The sequence below is a fragment of the Talpa europaea genome (assembly GCF_964194135.1).
Source record: "Talpa europaea genome assembly, chromosome: 7".
Classification (NCBI taxonomy): Eukaryota; Metazoa; Chordata; class Mammalia; order Eulipotyphla; family Talpidae; genus Talpa; species Talpa europaea.
The window spans coordinates 134,826,900-134,847,026 of NC_140074.1; the positions used below are offsets into that span (position 1 = coordinate 134,826,900).

A 20,127-nucleotide genomic window follows, 5' to 3' on the forward strand; every position below is an offset into this window, starting at 1 on the left:
TAGATACAAATTTCACACATTGCAGCAATCACGTCCTGCCCCCCGCCCCCTTTAATGACTTTTTTTAAATATTTATGCACACAAGAACTGGGGTGCAGCCAGAGGTACGGGGGGTGCAAGGATTCACCAGAGGCAGAGCGGGGAACAGAACAGGCAGACGGGCTGAAATCCACTGCTGAGGGGAGCCGCGGGGACACAGGAGGTCTGCCGTGCCGTGTGGGCAGCTCCCTGGTCAGGGATTGAACTCTGCCGCAGTGGCTGCGGACAGCTTCACAGGGCTGCGTCTTAACCCCTGCTCCCCAAGAGAGGCCCCCGGGATCCGAGCCCCACCAGGTGGACCGTCCTGGAGGGGACGGCAGAGCAGGAAGGCTTCAGTGTGCAGGGAAGTGGCGGGCACAGGTGCAGCCGTCCGCTGGCGGGGAGTCGCTGGGGCAGAAGGACGGGAGCCCTCGCCGGATGAGGCTGGGCGCTGAGCAGAAGTGCTGGTGCGTGGACTTCCCAGTGAGAACAGAAACTTGCAGCGAAAGCCACAAGGGGGAAGCAGCCGGGCGCCCGCATCACTGCAGCCCCCGGCTCTGCCCCTCACCCGGGGGAGGAGGGGGCTGTCGGCGGCCAGACCCCAGCCACTGGCTGGCAGCTCTGCGCAGGGTGCAGGGTGAGGGGAGCAGCAGCTGGGAAGTGAGCAAGGCCGGGGAGGCGGAAGCCGTAAGTCGCGTGTGGACCTCATCCCCGGACTTCCTCTTTGACGGGGGGTAGGGGTGGGGTGGGGGGGGCACAGCCAGGGGCGGCCACAGGAAGGGAAGCTGGTGCGCTGGGGTCCGCTGCCGCCTCAGTGGGCAGGGCCACACTGCAGGATCTGGTGGGCGGCGAACAGCTTTCTGGCCCCAGTGGCCTCCCCTGGCCTCCCCAGCACGGGGCAGTTCTCTTTGTTGTCGCCACTGTCCAGCGCGGCGGGCGGGGCCGAGGGCTTCTTGAAGTAGCAGAGGCGGCACACGGAGTGGTACTTGTCTGCCCCGCCGATCACCTCAACCTGGCCAAGGGACAGGGCGGCATTGGCCACAGGGCAGAGCAGCAGGGGACAGAGCCGGGTCGAGCACAGCCCCCCAACCCCCCAGCAGGCCGGGGGCGCTACCTCCTTCTCGGTGCCCAGCCGCTTGGTGTAGGCGGCCTCCCGGAAGCACTCCATGCACACGGCCGTCAGCTTCACCACGCTCTCGGCCAGCGGCACCAGGCTCAGGATGCTCCCGAAGGCCTGCGCACCGGTGGAGACAGCAGGTGTGTGGTGACCCCGCAGGCGAGACCCCGGCTCTCGGGCACTGAAGCCAGGACACTGCCTGACCTGGCCTGTCCCGAGCGTCAGCGAGGCTGGGACAGACGCTCCCGAGGTGACGCGGTACGGATGCGTCTCTGCCGAGCCCCGAGGCCTCGCCCCCCTCCTGGACCCAGGGCCAGACGCCTTACCTTCCGCTGGAAGGTGCCATCCAGCGCGGCCACGATCACCGTCTTCCCGGCGTTGGCCATGGCCTCGCTGAACTCCACGATGTCAGGGAACTGGGGGGGCGGTAAGAGCAGCTCAGACAACCCCAGACCAGTGCAGGGTGACCCTACTCAACCCAGCCCGACCGCAGAGTCTGTCTCACTCCCTGCCGCCCATGGGCGCATCCACAGCTGCCCCGGGGCCCGTCCCTGTGCCACGTGGGTTGCACCATGTCCACAGCAGGACGGGGTCCACTCGGGCAAGCACCGAGGCTCCAAGGCAGGCCGGCCGGCTCCCAGGCGTGGCCTCTGCTCTGGGTGGGCCTGTTGGCTGTGCGCCATTGGCTGTCACTGCACACTCGGAAGCCGTGTCTCCCCCACCCCCACCTGAGAGTGGCAGGGAGGCCCTCGGGTTGTTGGAGACTGCAGGCACCCAAATGCCCGGGAATGTGCCACAAGGGGCCTCGGGGTCGGCTTCCACGGCCACGTCCTGGGTGGCCGGGCTAAGGACAGGGCCCGTGTGTCTTTGGGTTGGTGAGGGGCAGGGCCCTTTGCTTTGGATGCAGGGTCTCCCCGTGCCCTGCTTGGCTCATTGGCAGAAGGCTGAGCGCTTGGCAAGACCAGGATCAAGAAAGGACCAAAAAACCCAGGGTGAATCCCCTGGGGCTTGGCAGAAGCTGGGTGGACCCCGCCATGACCCACACAAGACAAGGAAGAGCCGCCAGCAGTGCTCCAAGGCAGAGAAGCCGGGAGAAACAGTCATAGCCCGAGACAAAGGCCCCCATCAGTTCATGTCCCCCAGAAAAATATGCTCCCCCCCAAATAGGTAGAAGCCCTTTCAATGCAACTTACAAAAGGGGAAATTAAGAACAGTCGCCAAAGAACGTAGAAGAGGCAGCTGCAGCAGAAACGAGGGAGACAGCGGGGTGTGGCTGTGTGCCCAGCATCCTGGTTCTCCTGGGGATCTAAGGTTGGGGCTCCACACACCTCTGCCCCCTGCTGGCCACTCTCCAGTCCCCTTGCAGTCTCTGCAGTCTTCACACACATACCCCGCCACCTTCAAGCTGGCGCCCCCTCCACCAGGGCTGGCTGGCTCGCTCCCCACTCTCCTGCACCCCCTTCCCCCATCCCCACAAGCATCCCCACATCCTCTCCCCCCACTAGGATGTGAGCCCAAGCGTGGAGAACCTGGGTGTATTCCCAGCACCTTGAACTTACTGCATGAGTGACACTGGCCCCTGTCCAGCAATTCCACTGAGCAGAGGAACCCCAACACCCCGTCAGCAGGTGCCACGGCAGCCGTAAGTGCCACACCCACCCCGTCTGTCCACAAGGACACGTGCTGGCGTGGATTGGCACCGCCCAGACAGACGCCCGCTGGGAGAGGCGCACACACGCTGCAGGTGGCCAAGATGTAGCAGCACCCCTGGTTTGGCTGCTTCTCTGGGGCGGCCGGAGAAGAGCAGCCCAGGGTGGGAGCCGGCCTGGCCTCACAAGCCCTGGTGGGCAGTCAGCACCCAGAACACGGGCCTCAGACCCGGCCACCCCGTGTCTGTGGCAGTCAAGATAGAAACAAGTCCCCTTCCCAAAGAGTCCGAGCAGACGGACGGAGCGCTGGCGCACCGGTGCCCCTCAGTGGCTACCGCAGGGCCCACAGCACCTGCCCCCAGGTGAGTGTGAGATTGGCGATGGCGCCGCCCCTTCCTGAGGGCGCCAAATCAGGAGCCAAGCTGGCCTCCGAAGCTCCCCCAGCAAGAGCCAGCACAAGCCCCCACCCCACTAGCAGCGTCCTCCGAGCCCGCCCCACGTCCCCAGCGCTCAGTCCTAGCCCCTCTGACTGAACACGTCACCCCTGTGGCATAGAACACAAGAGCCTTTAAATCATGGTCCGGCCACCCCCAGCCCACAGGCCTCTGCACACCGCTGTGGAGCTGTTGACCAACACCAGGGTCCCCGCGGGGCATCGGCCTGGGGAGCTGGGGCGCCACCCACCGCCGTCATCCTCAGCCTGGGCCTGGGGGCTCAGAGGCCTCTCTCCCAGTGCCAACAACCTCCACAGCGCGCCCGGCACACCCAGCCGCAGGCCCTCTCCCAGGAAGGCTGACAGGGCGGCCCTGTTCATGTGTGTGTTGGGAGGCCGCCTCCTGCCAGAGCGCGGCCCCGGGGCGGGCAGACGGAGGACGCCGAGCACGAGACTCGCTTGGCACAGAGCGGAAGATTTACGTGTCGCCAGGAAGGAGGGAGACACAGACCGGGGCAGGACAGAGGCTCCTCACTGGGGACGTGGATGTCAACCAAGCAGAAGCCCGAGACAGTTCCCACTGCGGGGCTGGCCCAGCCCTGCAACCAGTTTTACAGCCAGGCTGGGGAGCTGAGCTGTTACTAAGGCCCTGAGGTAAGTCTGGAGGGAGGGCGCTCAGTTCCCTGGCTGCGGGCATGGAGCCTGGGGCTGCGACTGGACAGGGCGTGAGGGCCCAAGCCTCCTGTTCTGGGCACCGGGGGCAGCTGCACCCCTCAGCAAACCAAGCGCGCATCTGTTTGATTTCCAGTGTCCTCTAACCCCAGGCGTGGGGCGGGGCTACGCAGGACAGGCACCCTAACTCCAGGGAGGTCGGCGTCTTGCTGGACTCGCGGAAACTGGCACGGGGTCCAGCCACCACGGGCGGCCTCTAAAGCCACCTGGACAGTGGGTGAGGCTGGCTGGCAGGTGTTTCTGCCAGAAGCCGGAACGTTGGGGTTATCGGGTGCATTTCTTTCATTCAAGACTTTGCCCTTGTGGGAACGAAAACCCCCAAAGCCCAGCAGGGAGACTTAGCCCACAAAAGTCAACCTGCAAACTCAGTTGGGGACACGCTTCTGAGGACACAGAGGGGATTCCATGAGAAGGCAAAGCAGGAACAGCATCGTGAACAGCAAACTGTTCAACAAGAAGGGCAGATGTGACTTCCAGTAGCAGATATTAAAAAAGGAACCAGTGGGCCTCCCCAGTGGCGCAGTGGTTGAGCGCTGGGTTGCGAAGCTGCCCGCAGCCTCTGCAGCGCCGGTTCGATCCCCGGCTGCTCCCCAGCCACTGGAGGAGGGTCCCACATGGCGTGCAGACCTCTCCTGCCGCCCGCTGCTCCCCTCAGCAGTGTCCTTTGGTCCTTCTGCCTGCTCTGCTCCCTGCTCTGGCTCTGGTGAAGTCTCTCACCCTCCCACGCTTCTGACTGTACCCGGAATAAAGATTTAAATAAATCTTTAAAAAAAAAATTAAAAAAAAAAAATAAAAAAGGAACCAGAAATCCCAGACATGAGAAACAGTCGTCAAAACGGAACACACTGGAACAGCACCCAGGACACCTCAGAGACAGCCAGGGACATCGGGGTGACAGCGGCTTCCCCACCACACCAGGAAGGAAGGCAAGACGCCACATTTAAAAGGCACACCAGATGCAAAGAAGGATAAGTAAAAATAAACACTCCTGGCACATACTGTCCTGAGAGCCGACCACTCACCTGCCCGGGGAACTAGCGCTGGAACAACAGCAGCCTTCTTACAGGCCGCGAGGAGCACAGCTGCTTTTCCAAAGCAACAAGGAAAAATAAGAATCCTCCTACCACGGAGGCACCTGGCACCTCCTCTGGCGCCTCCTCTGCCAGAGAACACAACAAAGACCTTTTCCTACCGAACCGGGAGAGCACTCCCTCCACACACCCTGTCTGCAAGAGCTACTGCAGGAGGTCCCTGACCAAGAAGAAAATTAAACCCGTAAGGAATGAGCAAGAAGCAACCATGAACTACAGTCCCTTATACACCATTGTGGAGGAATCTGATTTCTTTTTCGTTCACTGTACTGTAAATACTGTGCCGTTTGAAAAAGGGGGTCAGTGAGGGGCTCCTAGGAAGAGTGATACCCCGACAAGCCAACTCACAAACTGGCCTTCATCGATGCCTATGACAGCCACGGCCTGGGATTCCTGGGCCACATCCCGGAGCAGGCAGGCTGGCAGCGCCTCCATGGTGTTCCTGGGGAGAAAGCCAGGGCATGAGCAAGGGCAGGGAGGCAGGCAGGGACCAGCCCTCATCACCACCCCTACCTGCAAAGCAGGCCGCGCTGTTTGCCTAGAGCTCTGGAGCGCTGAGAGGTTAGCAGGGGTGGGAAGGCTCTGAGGAAAACAGAGGCCCTTGTTCAGAAAACCAGTTATTCCACACCAGTCATTTCACTTGACGCTCTGGACTAGAAATTAGCCATGCCTGATCTGAAGCTCCGCCAGGCCTCAGAAGAGCCTCAACACCGTGGCGGGGACGAGGTGGCGTCCCGGGGCACAGCACCCAGGGCTCACGATGTGTTTCCATTTCTTTTAAAAATCAGCAGAACGACTAAGCGTACATAACTCAGACTGCATTGTATTTGCCTTTATATCCATGTAAACTGAAGATGCAATTTAAAATTTTTGCCCTTTTATGGAGGCAGGGGCTCGTGAGCCCTAACATGCCCGGGCTGAGCGCCAGCCCCGGATTCAAGACCCTGAGCCCCGAGGCTCCTCCGGAGAGTCCTCCCGAGACTCTGGCACGCCCCCCAGCAGCCGCGTGGCCTGGGCGTGCCCCAGTCACTCAGCTTCTCCGGCAGATGAAAGGATTTCTCCAAGGTCACCCAGCAACTCACTGGCAAGGCTGGGATAGGCCACTGGGGCCTCCCGTATCCCGCGGGAGATTCCCGCCCAGCAGAGCTTGACCAGAAATTGTGTGCCTGAATGTTCCAGTGCTTTTAAATGATACCGTGGCCCACAGCCAGGGCCCTTTGAAAGAGGCCTGTCCCAAAGTTCTGTCTTTCTACAATGTTTCCTTCCCCTGAACTGGCCCTCAGGGGAGCCTTAGCTTCTTGAAGTTTCAGCAGTTTGTAGGCACATTTATTTAAAAACAAACCTTTACCACCACTGCTTAGTGATCACCTTGCTGCAGTCCCACCTCAGGACCCGGGAAGAGCATGAGACAGTATTCCATGGATCCTAAATTCCCTCCCTCAAGAGGGGGAAGTGGAGGCAGGCGGGCAGGCAGCCAGCCAGCAGCGCCAGCTTAGCCAGGGCAGCATCCTGGGCTCACGGCCAAGGGTGGTCACAGCCGCAGCAGCCCAGGCCACCTGGCCTCTCAGCCCACTAGGGCGCTGGTGACCCTCGGCAGAGCGTGGACTGAAGCCCCTCTGACCGACCCCGGCGGCGCTTCTAATCACTGCAGCGTCCCCTCTTCTGCCTGTCCTGTGCAGTGGACATGATGTTTTTAGGCTCGAGGACGCAAACTGGGAGACCGCAATGACCAGCAGCAGCCAGCACAGCCAAGCGTCACTCCCATCCCGGCACCTCTCACCTGCCATCTCTGGAATCTGGGCCCCACCCTGAAGCCACCCCTGTGGCTGAGGTCACAAGCCCTGGCGTGGCACAGCGTGGCTTTGCTGCCGGAGGCCCAGGTGGTCAGTCTAGAGGACATGGTGTCAGGAGCTTAGAAACATCAGGCCCTGACCCCAGTTTAACCTCTGACCCACGGCAGACGAACTTCCACAGGGCGCGGGCAGATCCCACCGAAGAGGAGGCGTGGCGGCCACAGGCCAGGAAGAATCCACAAGGAGCGGCCATTTAAAATGAAATTAAATGAAAACCAATGCACAGGCCGAACAAAACCTCTGCGTCTGGGAAGTCGGGGCTCCCTCACCCCGGCACAGGCACTCTCGACATTTGAGGTCAGACTATTCTTTGTCAGAAGAGACCACCCACCATGCTGGGCAGCATCCCTGGCCTCTGCCCACTAGAGACCAGTGGCACCTCCCCCGCTCCAGTTGTGACAGCTAAAAACCTCTCCAGCCAATGGACTCTGGGGTGGAGGGATCGCACCCCGTTAAGAACCGCCCTGCTAGAGTCGCATGAAAGGCCAAGTCCTAGGCCATCTTGCCAAGCAGCCTGGGGAGCGCTGGGGCTTGGCAGCTTCCGTGCCAGGGATCGGCACTAGAAACCCCTCCCGGCCGCCAGGAAGGACGCCAGCTCTCCAAGGCCTTGGGGCGGGCCAGGGCAGGGCCAGGGCAGGGCCAAGGCGGGGACTGACCGGTCATGGGTGGAGAAGTTGCTGCTGTAGCGCGTGTCTTTGGCGTACTTGATCACCAGGCACTTGTACTGGGCGATCTGGAAGCGGCGGACCCGCCTCATCAGCTCCGTGCTGCGGGAGTGGGCAAGGAAGACCCCGTGAGGCCCCCTGGCCTTCTCCTGGGGCGCAGCGGGAGGCCCTGGTGGAGACCAGGGTCCCGCTGGGGCAAGCCCAGTGAGGGCCCGCGCCACAGAGAGGGGCCCAGAGACAGGGGGGGCAGGTTTGGGGTTCGCGTGGGGCCTCCCCCCTCCACCCCGGGGGGAGCTGACCCCACTAACAGTGGGCAGAGAGTGCTGCTCCGGGCGGGGCAGGCGGGGCCACCCAGGAATGGGGGCCACGAGCCCCGCCTCAGCCCCGGGAAGTCTGCAGCACACAGGCGCCAGCTCCCGGCTGCTGGCGGGGAGGGGGGCGGCCGAGCTGGGCGGCAGCTGCGGCGACCCATTGGGCATGTGGGGGCGCCGAAGGCGGGGTGCACAGAGCCGCGGAGACGCGGCCTGGGGGGGCTCGGGTGCCGGGCGGGAGGGCTCCAAGGGGGCGGCTCCGGGAGGGGCGCGGGCCCTTCCGGGGGGCCGAGGGGGGGCGGCGGCCGGGGGCGCGGGGAGGGGCGCCCCGACGCTGGAGGGAGGGGCGCAGAGCAGGACGGGCCCAGCCCCCCACGAGCCCCTCACCTCTTCCCTGAGAACATGGGTCCGAGGATGACCTGCGGGAGAAGGGGAGGTCAGCCGGGCCGCCCCGCCGCCCCCCCGGCCCGGCCCGGCCCGGCCGCGCCCACCTGGATCTGCCCCCGCGTCTTGCTGGGGGAGCTGGGCAGCACGGTGGGCAGGTTGATGCAGCTCATGGCGCGGCAGGAAGCTCTCGCGCCGGAGACCCCGAAGCTCCCGCGGCCGCGCCAGCGCGGGCTCCGGGCCGGCCAATCAGCGGCCGGCGCCGCCCCGAGCAGGCCGCGCCCGCCGGCGGGCGGGAGATTCGACCGCGCGGGCCCCTGGCGCGCGGGTCCCGGGCGGGGCGGGGCCTCGGACCCGGGGCGGGGCGGGGCCTGGGGCGGGGCGGGGCCTGGGCGGGTATGGGGCGGGGCCTCTCTTGGCCCCGCCCACCACCCACTCCCATAAAAGCGCGGGCGCCACGCGGGCGCGGCGGGGCAGGATGGAGGCCCCGGGCAGCGGCGGCCGCCGGGCCTTGGCTCCCTGGCAGCAGATGCCTAAAGAGGTAGGTGGGCCGCTGCGGGCCCGGGGCTGCGGGCCGGCTCAGGGGCCACAGCGACCTCTTGGAAGGAGATCGCGAAGCCGCCAGATCCCCGCCCGCGGCCCCAGGGTGCCGGCTCCCCGCGGCTGCCTCTCCGGCCCGGCCTCTGCGGGCCAGGGGCTTAGGGGTCGCGAGAATGCACGGCCCGGCTCTGAATAGCCGTAAACCCCCCGGAGCTGCGGCGAGTCCCCGACCCGAATCTCGGATTTCAGGCCTCGCTGCTCCGCTTTCCGAGGCTGAAGAATGTGGCCGGGCGGGGCTGGCGGCTGAGGAGCAGCCTGCCCCAGCCCTGGTGGCTGTCGCTCGGGTTGCCTTTCCTAGCTGGCTTTCCCGCGCCTTCGCCAGTGGTCCTGGCACATCTGAGAATCCGATCAAAGTTAGGAAATGACCCCCAAGAAATGCCACCCTGTGAGTGTCTGTGCCTGTCTGTCCCCCACACACTGGCCAGGCCATCGGAGGACACTCCGGTCCTGCTGCGCTGCGGTGCCGTGGTCACCAGTGCCGTGGCGGTGGCCGTGGCGGGCAGCCCATGGCGCAAGGTCCCCACGGTGGACTGTGTGGATGCCCGGCCCCCTGGGCGGCAGGAAGAGAGGTGACCGCATGTGCAGGGGCAGCTTTATTTCATGAACTTGCCTGGCCCTTTATCCTTGTGAGGCCATCTGATTACTGACACCCCCCACGGAGGGAGCTGAGCCCCGGAGTCAGTGAGTGACCCCAGTTAAAGCTTCCAGGACTCTTAGCCCATCTGGCTCCAGCACCCAAACCCTCCAGGAGGCCCCGGCCAGCCTTCGCCCTTTCTCCTTTGCCTTTTTTTCCTCCCGAACCCGGGTCCGTGTTGCTTTTGCATTAAGCCTGAACACCGCAGCCTGATAGCCCCACGCTCCGGCCCCAGCTTCCCTGCTCTCCTCTGTGGTTAGTAATCTGGACAGTCAGCATTTCCCAACTGACCTTGTCCCTCCCCCTCACCTCTGCACTTTGCCCTCTGTCCGGCAGCCAGTGACCTCTCCAGGAAGGCCAGCTGCGCATCACCTGCACATCCCTGCCATGGCTGCCCCAGCTCCCGGCCCCCAGGGAGGACACCTTATGTGACCCCATCTCCCCTCCCCGCTTCAGAGCTCTCTGTGGGTTAAAGGTGTGACAGTCGCTGATGTGCCCCAGGGGCTGGGGCTGTGGATCACAGATCACGTGCTGCAGCAGCGTATCCCAGGCACCTGATTCTTTAGCTGGCAACAGTCGGTTGGGGCTTGAAGGAAGCCGAGGGCCCCTGGGGAAGCTGACATGTCAGGGAAGGAGCTCTAAGGCAGAGAGTTGCCTCAGCCAGGACGCACTGGGGGTGCCCTGTGTTGAAACAAATGCCTCCCGGAGCCTGGTGCTTGTCCCCGCAGGAGCTGGAGAAGCAGTACAGCCCCAGCCGCTGGGCTGTCAGGCGCGGCGCAGAGGAGACCTTGAGGACCTACACACAGAAAGGAGTCCAAGGTACTGGGGGACAGCGGCCACGTGGGTGGACTTTAGCACGCGGCATGTCCAGCTGTCCAGAGATGTCCCCAACCCCAGGCTCTGTGCGCGCCTCCTCTGCCCAGGCCGGGTGCCAGGAGCCCTGGCTGCCAGATGGCAGAAGGCACGAGAGACTGAGGCCTCCTTGTTTCTCCTGCTCGGCCAACCATGCCCGGGCCCTCGGGGTGCAAAGTCACGGGTGGTGGAGTAGACAACAGAAGGCCTCCTCCCCCTTGGCTGCTGAGGGCGGGACTTTACTATTGATGAAAAAGCCATGACACTTTATTTAGTGATTTATTGTATTCCCACGGCGTGGCAACCGGTGAACTAGAAGTCTTGGCGTTCATTGCCATTTCTGTCCTGTGTCTCCCGTGTGTGAGCTGAACGCCTGCCGGTGTTGCACGGCGCTGGGGGATCCAGCTCTGAGAGGGTGTGGGGGCCAGGGACAGAGGCCGGCCTCGCCGCTCGCTCGGGAAACTGCATGTTGGCAAATCTGCTTTGTTTCCGCAGAGTGAGTGGAACTCCCGGGGCAGGTATGTCTCTACAATGACGTGGCCCAGCGGGGGCTGTTTCGGCAGGTTTCGCTACCGTCCCTGGCCCGACAGATGTGGCTAGTGGCCTGGTGGGCATCCCTGCCGTGCCAGCGCCCGGCCGCGTGTGCCTCTGTTTGCTCAGTAAACACTGCAGTATCCCAGCGGGCTGTTAGAATCAATGCTGTTGGGACAGCCAAGGCTGCACGAGCTTCTAGAAGACCTGCTTGTCAATTTCAATCTAGAGAGGGACGAGCTGATGCCAGGGGAAGGAGTGAGGCCTAAGACACTGGACTTTGGGGATCGGGCGCATGTCCTCAGATGCCCTCCGAAGCAGTTGCCTTCCATCTGCCCTGTGGCCAGCCCGAGCTTCACATTCGCCCCTCCCCTGCCCTCTCTCCCATTGGCCCAGAGGTGGTGCCGGCGCCACTAACCACCCTCATAGATAAAGAGCAGGGCCAGGTAGCGGGGTCGGGGCCCGGTCGGGACCAGGTGAGGAAAGGAGCTCTGCGCGCGGTTGGGACCCGCCTCCGCTGACAGTGTTTGTATTTTGTTCATCAGGGGCTTTTATGGCATTAATTTTGATTTTTTTTAAATATCACATTAAAATGGCATTTGTATTTGTATTAGTCTGCTCTGGGGGGCTTGACAAGATGCCGTAGATGGACAGCGTAGTCATCAGGACTTTATTCTCACAGTTGCCAAGGCTGGAAAGTCCAAGGTCAGGCGCAGCCAACGGCTTCCCTCTTACATCCCTTTTTGTGGCTTGTGGATTTGCCAACACACAGCTGCCCCGGCTGAGAAGCAGTGGAGAGGATAGAGCGAGGCCTCTTACGCGACGGCTGATCCCGCCCCAGCCCACCTGTGAGGCTCTCCGTCTACAACTGCATCTAAACCCGACCACCCCCAAGCCATCACGTTAGGCTTGGGACTCAACCTGGGACTTGGGGGAGGACAAGTCTGCAGCCATGACAGTCATTTCAGAGCCTGGGTCCTCCTCCCCGTGTTGTGCCCCCTCCACCTCCCCCCAGCCTGGCTCCTGCTTCCTGAGGTGAGGTCACCCCAAGCTCACTCAGCTGGGGACGGAGCAGAGCGCCCATCTGGGAGCTGAGCTTCTGGGTCAGAGCTGGGCAGCCTGACCAGTCCGTGGGTGTCACGTGAGACCCCTGGGGGCGTACCCAGGCCTCCTCGGTGCCGGCTCTGGCGGACCATGGACTCAGAGGCGCCCTTGGGAATCAAACTGGCAGAAGATGGCAAAGGACCATAAAGCAAAAATAATGACAACGTCTCCTGCTGCCCCAGAAAACCTTTCCACAAAAGCAGGAGAGACAGCAGGCTTTATTCTTGATGTGATGTGCCTCACAGGCCACCCGCCCAAGCGGTCGCGGTGTTAGAGCAACAGCCCCTCCCGCAGACCAGGCAGGTGTGCGCCACGGCCTGCCTGTCCTCGAGACCGTCATGCCCGACTGCAAGGACTGCAAGGCAGAGCCTTGGGGCGCATTCGCCGCACCTGCCCTGACCCTCCGCATGGCCAGCAGGGTGCCGGCTGTGCGCCCAAGGGCTGCTTTGCCCTTTGCCATGGCTGCAGGAATAAGGGGCCTCGGGCCTCGGGCTTACATAGCAGGAATTTATTCTCTGACAGTTCTGGAAGCTGCAAGTCCAACATCAAGGTGTCTGCAGGGCTGTGCTCCCCCGTCACGTGCTGGGCAAGGGCCTGTCCAGGTTGTGCCCTGACCTCTGGTAGTTCACTGTCTGGTGCCAGCATAACTCTGTGTGCGTGTGTGTGTGTGTCTGGGGGTGTTCTTTTTGTAAGAGCACTAGTCATATTGGACCAGAGGCCCATGCTAATGACCTCGTCTTGCACCCCAAGGTGCCTGCTGGGGCCCCAGGCTGGCGTAGGAGCCACAGGTCGTGGCCCCTGCAGCCCGGCAGGTCAGCAGGAGGACGGGCCGCCATCTCTCCTGGGCGGGACTGGCGGTGGACTTGGCTGGTCACCCAAGGGGCTTTCAGCAGAAAGATATCCCCCAGAAATGAACAGACTGTGGGGGGCCGTCCTGACAGCGACCTGTCTGTTTCCGACACAGCCACCGAGAGGGCCCGGGCCACCAGGAGGAGCCTTCTGAGTGTCCCCTACGGAGCCAGGGAAGGGGAGAAGCTGGACATCTACCTTCCTGAGGAAGAGTCTGAGGGTGAGGGGGACTCGGGGGGTTTGGGGGGCTCGCCCACACCTGCCCGCTCCCCTGCACTCACCCCTGTTCTGCCTCACAGCCTACCCGCTCCTGGTGTTTTTTCACGGAGGATACTGGCAGAGCGGCAGGTGAGGGGGAGTTGGGTGGGTGGAGGGAAGGGGGGAGCACTGTACCTGTCTGCTCCTTTCCAGGGCTGCTATGCCCAGCGTCACGCCCAGGGGCACCGGGGGCTCCCATGTGAAGCTGATGGTCTCCCCATCCCAGGGAGCCGGGGGCTCCCCAGACTCCGGGGGACGCTGCTCTTCTGGGGGCTTCAGGATCCCTTGGCTTGTGGCCCCGACACCCCAATCTCAGCGACCTCCCCACTTGGTCTTTGTGTGTCTACGTGTGACACGTGTACATGCCGAGAAGTGATGACACCCCTCGTCTAGTTTCCACCTTTCAACGGACCCCCTGGCCCCCGCCCCCCGCCGTGATCACCAGCCTGTTCTCTGCATGTGCGAGTTCATTTTTGTTTCATTTTGTGGGTTCATTTGCTTTGCTTCTCTGTCTTCCATACATGAGTGTCTCCCTTAGCCCAGGCCCTCAGGGCCACCCGTGTTCTCCAAATGACAGTTGTCACCTTTGTTTAGAGTTGAGTGGTGTTCCACAGGGAAAAAAATATATATATGTATTTATGTATGCACACACACACACACACACACACGCCATGTCTTTATCCACTCATTTGTCAAAGAGCACGTGGGCTGTGGACCGGTCTTGGCTGTTGTAAACATCGCCGTGGTGATTAGGGGAGCAGCTGCCTTTTCAAATTTGTGCTCTGTAGTCTTCAAATCAGTGCTCCGGAGTGGGCAGCTGGAGCATTTTTTTTTTTTAAGATTTATTTATTTATGCATCCAAGAGTTGGGGTGCAGGCCAGAGGTACAGGGGTGAGAGGATTCACCAGAGATAGAGTGGGGAGCAGAACAGGCAGATTTACTGAAACACACTGCTGAGGGGAGCAGCGGGGAGACAGGAGAGGTCTGCTGCACCCTGTGGGTAGCTCCCTGGCCGGCCTGGTATGAACTGTGCTGCAGAGGCTGCCGATAGCTTGTTAGCGCTGTCTTTAGCCCCTGCGCCACCAGGGAGCTCTCTGGCCTCCTCAGGCCCAGTTCTGCTCCTGGTCTCTGGAGGAATCTTCTGCTTTCCAGAGGGACCAGTTTCCATTCCCACCAGCGGGTGCAGAGGCCCTTCTCTCCCACATCCTCTCCAGCACCCCCTGGCTCATGGCTCTGACAGAGCCGGTCTCTGGCCAGGCGCGGTGGGTGTGGCCCAGGCTGGCGTTTCCCTGGTGGCGAGTGGTCTGGGACCTTGCCTGGCACCATCTGCGCGTCTTCTACAGGGAAGGGTCTGCTCAGAGCCTCTGAACGAGGTGGTTGGTTATCGTCTGTTGTGGAGGAGCACGAACTCTTCAGACGTATGTTGGATGCTAATCCACCGTCAGGCGCACAGGCCTCCTCCCTGGGCAGCAGGCTTCCTGCCTATTCTCTGTCGTCCCACTTGCTGATTTTCGCTCCTGTTTGCCCCGTGGGAGAGCGGGCCGCACACGCTCGAGATGGCCTTGGAGCTGACCGCTGCGCCTGCCCCCAAACTCTGTCCACTCTCAGTTCGCTTCTGTGTGCGGTGTCCTCTCCTGTCTCTCGTGACGTCGCCGCCCTTAGGCTTAGGGGTCATCCTAAATCCAGGCCATCTCATCTCAAGATTCTTCATTACATCTGCATGGACGTAATTCCAAGAAAGTCGCTTCCACTGGAACTGGGGGTTAGGGTTTGGGGGCATTGGGCGGGGGCATGGCTGAAGGTCATGGCTGAAGGTCATGTTTAGTTTGCTCTCTGTTCAGAAGCAAGGCCACAGGGACCAACCGGCTGGGGCGTTGCCCAGGAAACCTTTTTATGGCTTTCAGTAATGAAAGAGAGCCCTGGGCAAACGGGGCGGCTGGCCTGAGATAAGCAGAGGGCGGTTGGGACCTTCCAGGACATTCCCTAGATCTTACCAAAGTGTTGCTTGTGATAGGTTTGTGCACCTTCACCTCGGCAGGTACATTTACGCACCTTTACCTTCACCGTGCAAAGCTCTCTGGCCTCCTCAGCTCCCCAGAGCAGCATCCCAGAGAGAGACACAACATCTATTCTAGGCGAGAAACCCACTTAGAGGTGAAGGCAAGGCCCCAGAGCCCCACGGCAGCACATGACGTGGCAAGGGGCGAGCCGCCTTCCTCCCCACGCGCGGGGGCCAGCAACGTGGCCTCTGGTGGACAGGGCTCTGGGGCGGCCAGCGGCCAGGCTGCCTCTCTGGTCGTGTCCTCGTCTCTCTGCAGTAAAGACCAGTCTGCCTTCATGGTCCAGCCGCTCACGGCTCGGGGCGTGGCCGTGGTGATCGTGGGCTACGACATTGCCCCCAGAGGTAAGGAGCGTGGTCTGGCGGGTCGAGGGCCAGGGGGCTCTAGGGGAAAGCACGCTGAGGGCCCTGACCCGGCCGTGTGTCCCACAGGCACCCTGGACTTGATGGTGGACCAGGCGGCCCGGAGCATTGTCTTTGTCCAGGAGCGGTTTCCGTCCAACAAGTGGGCATCGCTGCAGCTTCCCCGTGTCAACGGTGCCAGGGGGAGGACGGTGCTGGGGGAGGACGGTGGACTGAGCCCGTGGAGGAAGCCAGTCCGCCTCCACTGGCCTGTGATGTACCAGGCGACTTGGGACTCCCTGGTCCTGGCCTGACGCCTTTTGGGAGACTGAGCGCAAATCCCGCTTTCTGCTCTGATCCATTCAGGGGTGTTTACCTGTGTGGACACTCAGCTGGGGCCCACCTGGTCTCCATGATGCTCCTGGCTGACTGGACCAAGCACGGGGTCACCCCCAACATCAAAGGTTTCTGTGGGAACCACAGTCCCCCCACCCCCCCGTCTTTGTGGGTTTGCACCAGCTGCTGGAAATCCCAGCAGCCATGAGCAGCCCGACCTGGGAGCTGGGAACCCTAGAGGCAAAGCTTCTTTGCTCCTTCTCTGGCCCCGGAGGCTGGGCCTGCTCCACCTTGCCCTGCCTGGTGCCTGCCCGAGGGGTGGGGGGCGCTGGCTACCTGCTCTTCCCCTTCCCAGGCCTCTTCCTGGTGAGCGGGCTCTACGACCTGGAGCCGGTCCTGCACACCTCTGAGAACGATGCTCTCGGGATGACCCTGTGAGTCCCCTCCCCGCCCCCCAGGCCAGGGGCCAAGGCTCCCTCCATCCTGACTCGCCTGCCCCACACCAGGGAGGATGCCCGGAGGAACAGCCCGCAGCGGCTCCTGGAGGCGTCCCCGGTGCCACCGGGAGACCCGGCCCTCCGCATCCTGGTGCTTGTCGGCCAGCACGACTCCCCCGAGTTCCACCGGCAGTCCAGGGAGTTCTATCAGGTAGCCCCAGCGCCCGCCTCGGGCTGGAGGTTGCGGGCCCCCAGGTCTCATGATCTGCCTCTTCATTCACCCAGTGGACGCCAGGCGCGGATACAGACACAGGCTGGCCTGCAGCCGCGCCTCCTCTTGCCTCCCCCGCCAGCTGCTGCACCGGAGGGGCTGGAAAGCCTTGTTTGTGGAGATCCACGACGTGGATCACTTTGAAATCATTTGGAACCTAACGCAGACGGACTACGTGCTCACGCAGGTTCGCCCTTCCCTTCCCTCACCTGCGCGGTTACAGTTGCAAGGTGGAGACGCCTTGAAAAGTCAGAGGGTAATTTGGGGAAAATATTTGCCACGACTTGGGAGATTGTCGTTTCTGGTTTTTTTCTGGGAAAAGTGTGCACTTGGTTAGTTTCGCTTTTTCATCAGCTGCCACTCAGGGGGCCTTTTCTAGCATTCAACCGTCACCTGCCTGGTGATATCCTTACTACATAAAGAGCTCACTCAAATCAATGAGTTCTTCTCTTTAAGAACAGAAATAGGGCCTCCCCGGTGGCGCAGCGGTTGAGCGCTGGGTTGCGAAGCTGCCCGCAGCCTCTGCAGCGCTGGTTCGATCCCTGGCTGCTCCCCAGTCACCGGAGGAGGGTCCCACATGGCGCGCAGACCTCTCCTGCCGCCCGCTGCTCCCCTCAGCAGTGACCTTCGGTCCTTCTGCCTGCTCTGCTCCCCGCTCTGGCTCTGGTGGATTCTCTCACCCTCCCGCGCTTCTGACTGTACCCAGGGCTTGGATAAATCAATAAATAAATAAATCTTAAAAAAAAAAAAAAAAAGGACAGAAATAAATAGAAAAAAGTGGACAGAGAATAAGAGAGAAATTAAAAGAAATAGAAATAGCCAGTAAACATGGGGAAATCCAGCTGTAGTAGTAATCAGAGAAATGTGACCATCCACCTTCACCCCAGAAAAGCCCTCGTGCTGGTGTGGGGGAGGGGCAAGGAAGGGGAAGTACACGCTGGCCCCGTGTTTGGGGAGCACAGTCTGGTTGACATTTCAGATCCAAATCCACTGATCTAGCAATTCTGCTGCTTGGTGTTTTGTCTTTTTTTTTTTTTTTTTAAAGATTTATTTATTTATTTACACAAGCACTGGGTACAGTCAGAAGCACGGGAGGGTGAGAGAATTCACCAGAGCCAGAGCGGGGAGCAGAGCAGGCAGAAGGACCGAAGGACACTGCTGAGGGGAGCCGCGGGCGGCAGGGGAGGTCTGCGCGCCATGCGGGACCCTCACCCGGTGGCCGGGGAGCAGCCGGGGATCGAACCGGTGCTGCAGAGGCTGCGGGCAGCTCAACCGCTGCGCCACCAGGGGAGGCCCTTGGTGTTTGTCTTAAGGGTAATCAAAGAAACACACCAAGACGGTCTTTGCAGCTTTATTAATGTTAAAAACTTGGGAGCACCTTGAATGCCCAAGGAGGTTAAATGATGATATGACCAAGTAACAAAATGAAGTTTATGAAAATGCGTTATGCGGTATCAGATTCAGGTGTGAGAGCAGATGCAGGAGAAACCATTGACACGGAGGCCCTGGTTTCCTAAGGCAGCCAGCTGGGCTGAGCCTGTGACAGAGCAATTTTCCAGATATTAACAAGTGTGTTTGTTTTGTTTTGTTTTGTTTTTTTTCAAAGATTTATTCATTTATGCACACAAGAGCTGGGGTGCAGGCCAGAGGTGTGGGGGTGAGAGGAGTCACCAGAGACAGAGTGGGGAGCAGAACAGGCAGATTGACTGAAACACACTGCTGAGGGGAGCAGCGGGGAGACAGGAGAGGTCTGCCTCACCATGTGGGCTGCTCCCTGGCCAGCGATCGAACTCACGCTGCAGTGGCTGCGGACAGCTTCACAGTGCTGAGACTTAACCCCTTGCGCCATAAGGGAGGCCCAACAAGTGTGTTTTTAAAACCCATTTCCACCTTGTTTAGCTATGGCCATTTGTTACTTTTTTAACCGGGGAGAAAAGCAATCACCCATATATGCCATCTCTTGAAAAACCTAAGAAGTCAATGTTTTAGGTTCTGAGGGGCCATATGACTGCACAGCCAGACACAGCTCCCCAACTCTGCCATCTGGAGCAAAACTCACCTTAGACAATTCACGAATGAATGAACGTGGCTGTGTGACAATAAAGCTATACTTATGGATGCTGAAATTAGTATTTGAGATCATTTTTACATGTCACACAATAATACTTATGAGTTTTTTCTTTTTAAAAATATTTTTTATTATTTTTTATTGAGCTACCGTTGGCTTACAGCACTGTATATGGGTCTATGTACACATTTATTATTTTTTTTTTAAATGCCTGTGGACTTTTTTTTTTTTAATAGAGGCATGTTTTATTTATTTATTTATTTATTTATTTATTTTGCTTATACAAGCACTGGGTACAGTCAGAAGCACGGGAGGGTGAGAGAATTCACCAGAGCCAGAGCGGGGAGCAGAGCAGGCAGAAAGACCGAAGTACACTGCTGAGGGGAGCAGCGGGCGGCAGGGGAGGTCTGCGCGCCATGTGGGACCCTCCTCCGGTGGCCGGGGAGCAGCCGGGGATCGAACCGGCGCCACAGAGGCCGCGGGCAGCTTCGCAACCCAGCGCTCTACCGCTGCACCACCGGGGAGACCCCTATGTACACATTTAGGTACATACATTCACACCCCCAGATGCTGCTACCATGGCACATCCAACACCCCAGTCCCATAATCCTTCACCATAGTCCATGGGTTCGCCATCCCTGCCCCCCACTTTCCAAGGGATCTCAACCTCCCCCCATCAGATTTCAAGGGTTTGCTTTAGTTTTGTCTGTTCCTTTGCTTTGTTTCTTTATTTTCCACGTATGAACGAGTGACATTTTCCAGCTCTTTAACCATGTGAAGCCAGCCGGGGCTCTGGGGCAGCGAGGCCCAGCAGGCAGCCAGAGCGAATCCCCGAGGCTCTAAGCCGTGTTGGGACATTTCCAAGGAGAACTCCTGGGCACGTTAATTTCCACGGCACCATCACTATCGCAGCCTGTTCCTCCCCGCCAGTCCCTCCCGAGAGCCTCGCAGGGCCTCTCCAATGCTGGGCTTTTCTTGTCTTTTCTTCCTGCTACAGATGATTTTGGACACAATCTTCCAGGAGTTCTGATGGCACCTGAGCCCCAGCAGTGGCACCCTGACTGAGTGGCTCCCGGCAGCCTGACCGCACCCCATCCCAGCCCCCCAGCTGCGTGCTGTTCCTCGCACGGAGCTCACCACCTACCCCACGCTGCCGCCTCTTTCCCCAGTTAAGAATCCTTGATTATGGCCGAAATAGGAAAGAGCTGAACCATCTATTTCTTGGGAAAAAGTACGTAAGAGCCATCAGGAAGAGACCTGCCTTCACCACTGGGGAAACCTAGACATATGGTCACACTACAAAAGATAAGGTGCTGGAGGATACAATATACCGACGAGAGGTGCTCACGGAGACCGTCTATACTTGCGAGTCAGTGGGTGGGGGTACAGAGACCGCGTCTCCCTCTGGGGAGGGAAGTGGAGTTGGCTTTATCTGGTTCTTTCTATCTTTCGGGATCAGAATGTACTGAGTGTCTAAATGAACTGTGTATATGAGGTATTAAAATGGTCAAAGCCCTTTCAGGGTGCAGGCAA

The 20,127-nt window shown here is 60.4% G+C and overlaps 2 protein-coding genes across 2 annotated transcripts; one reads left to right on the forward strand and one right to left on the reverse strand.

Moving 5' to 3' along the window:
* Positions 1-829: 829 nt before the first annotated feature.
* On the reverse strand, positions 830-8,426 carry TK1 (thymidine kinase 1; the record flags this gene model as incomplete). The annotated part of the gene is made up of 7 exons (XM_084236229.1): positions 830-1,030; positions 1,133-1,252; positions 1,462-1,551; positions 5,389-5,482; positions 7,550-7,660; positions 8,257-8,288; positions 8,361-8,426. The coding sequence occupies 7 exons, from the start codon at positions 8,424-8,426 to the stop codon at positions 830-832; spliced, it is 714 nt and encodes a 237-aa protein (XP_084092355.1).
* Positions 8,427-8,966: 540 nt separating this feature from the next.
* AFMID (arylformamidase) lies at positions 8,967-19,624 on the forward strand (the record flags this gene model as incomplete). The annotated part of the gene is made up of 11 exons (XM_084238095.1): positions 8,967-9,206; positions 10,216-10,306; positions 12,939-13,043; positions 13,123-13,171; positions 15,400-15,485; positions 15,573-15,645; positions 15,849-15,946; positions 16,174-16,252; positions 16,325-16,466; positions 16,609-16,713; positions 19,592-19,624. The coding sequence occupies 11 exons, from the start codon at positions 8,967-8,969 to the stop codon at positions 19,622-19,624; spliced, it is 1,101 nt and encodes a 366-aa protein (XP_084094221.1).
* Between the last annotated feature and the right edge of the window lie 503 nt (positions 19,625-20,127).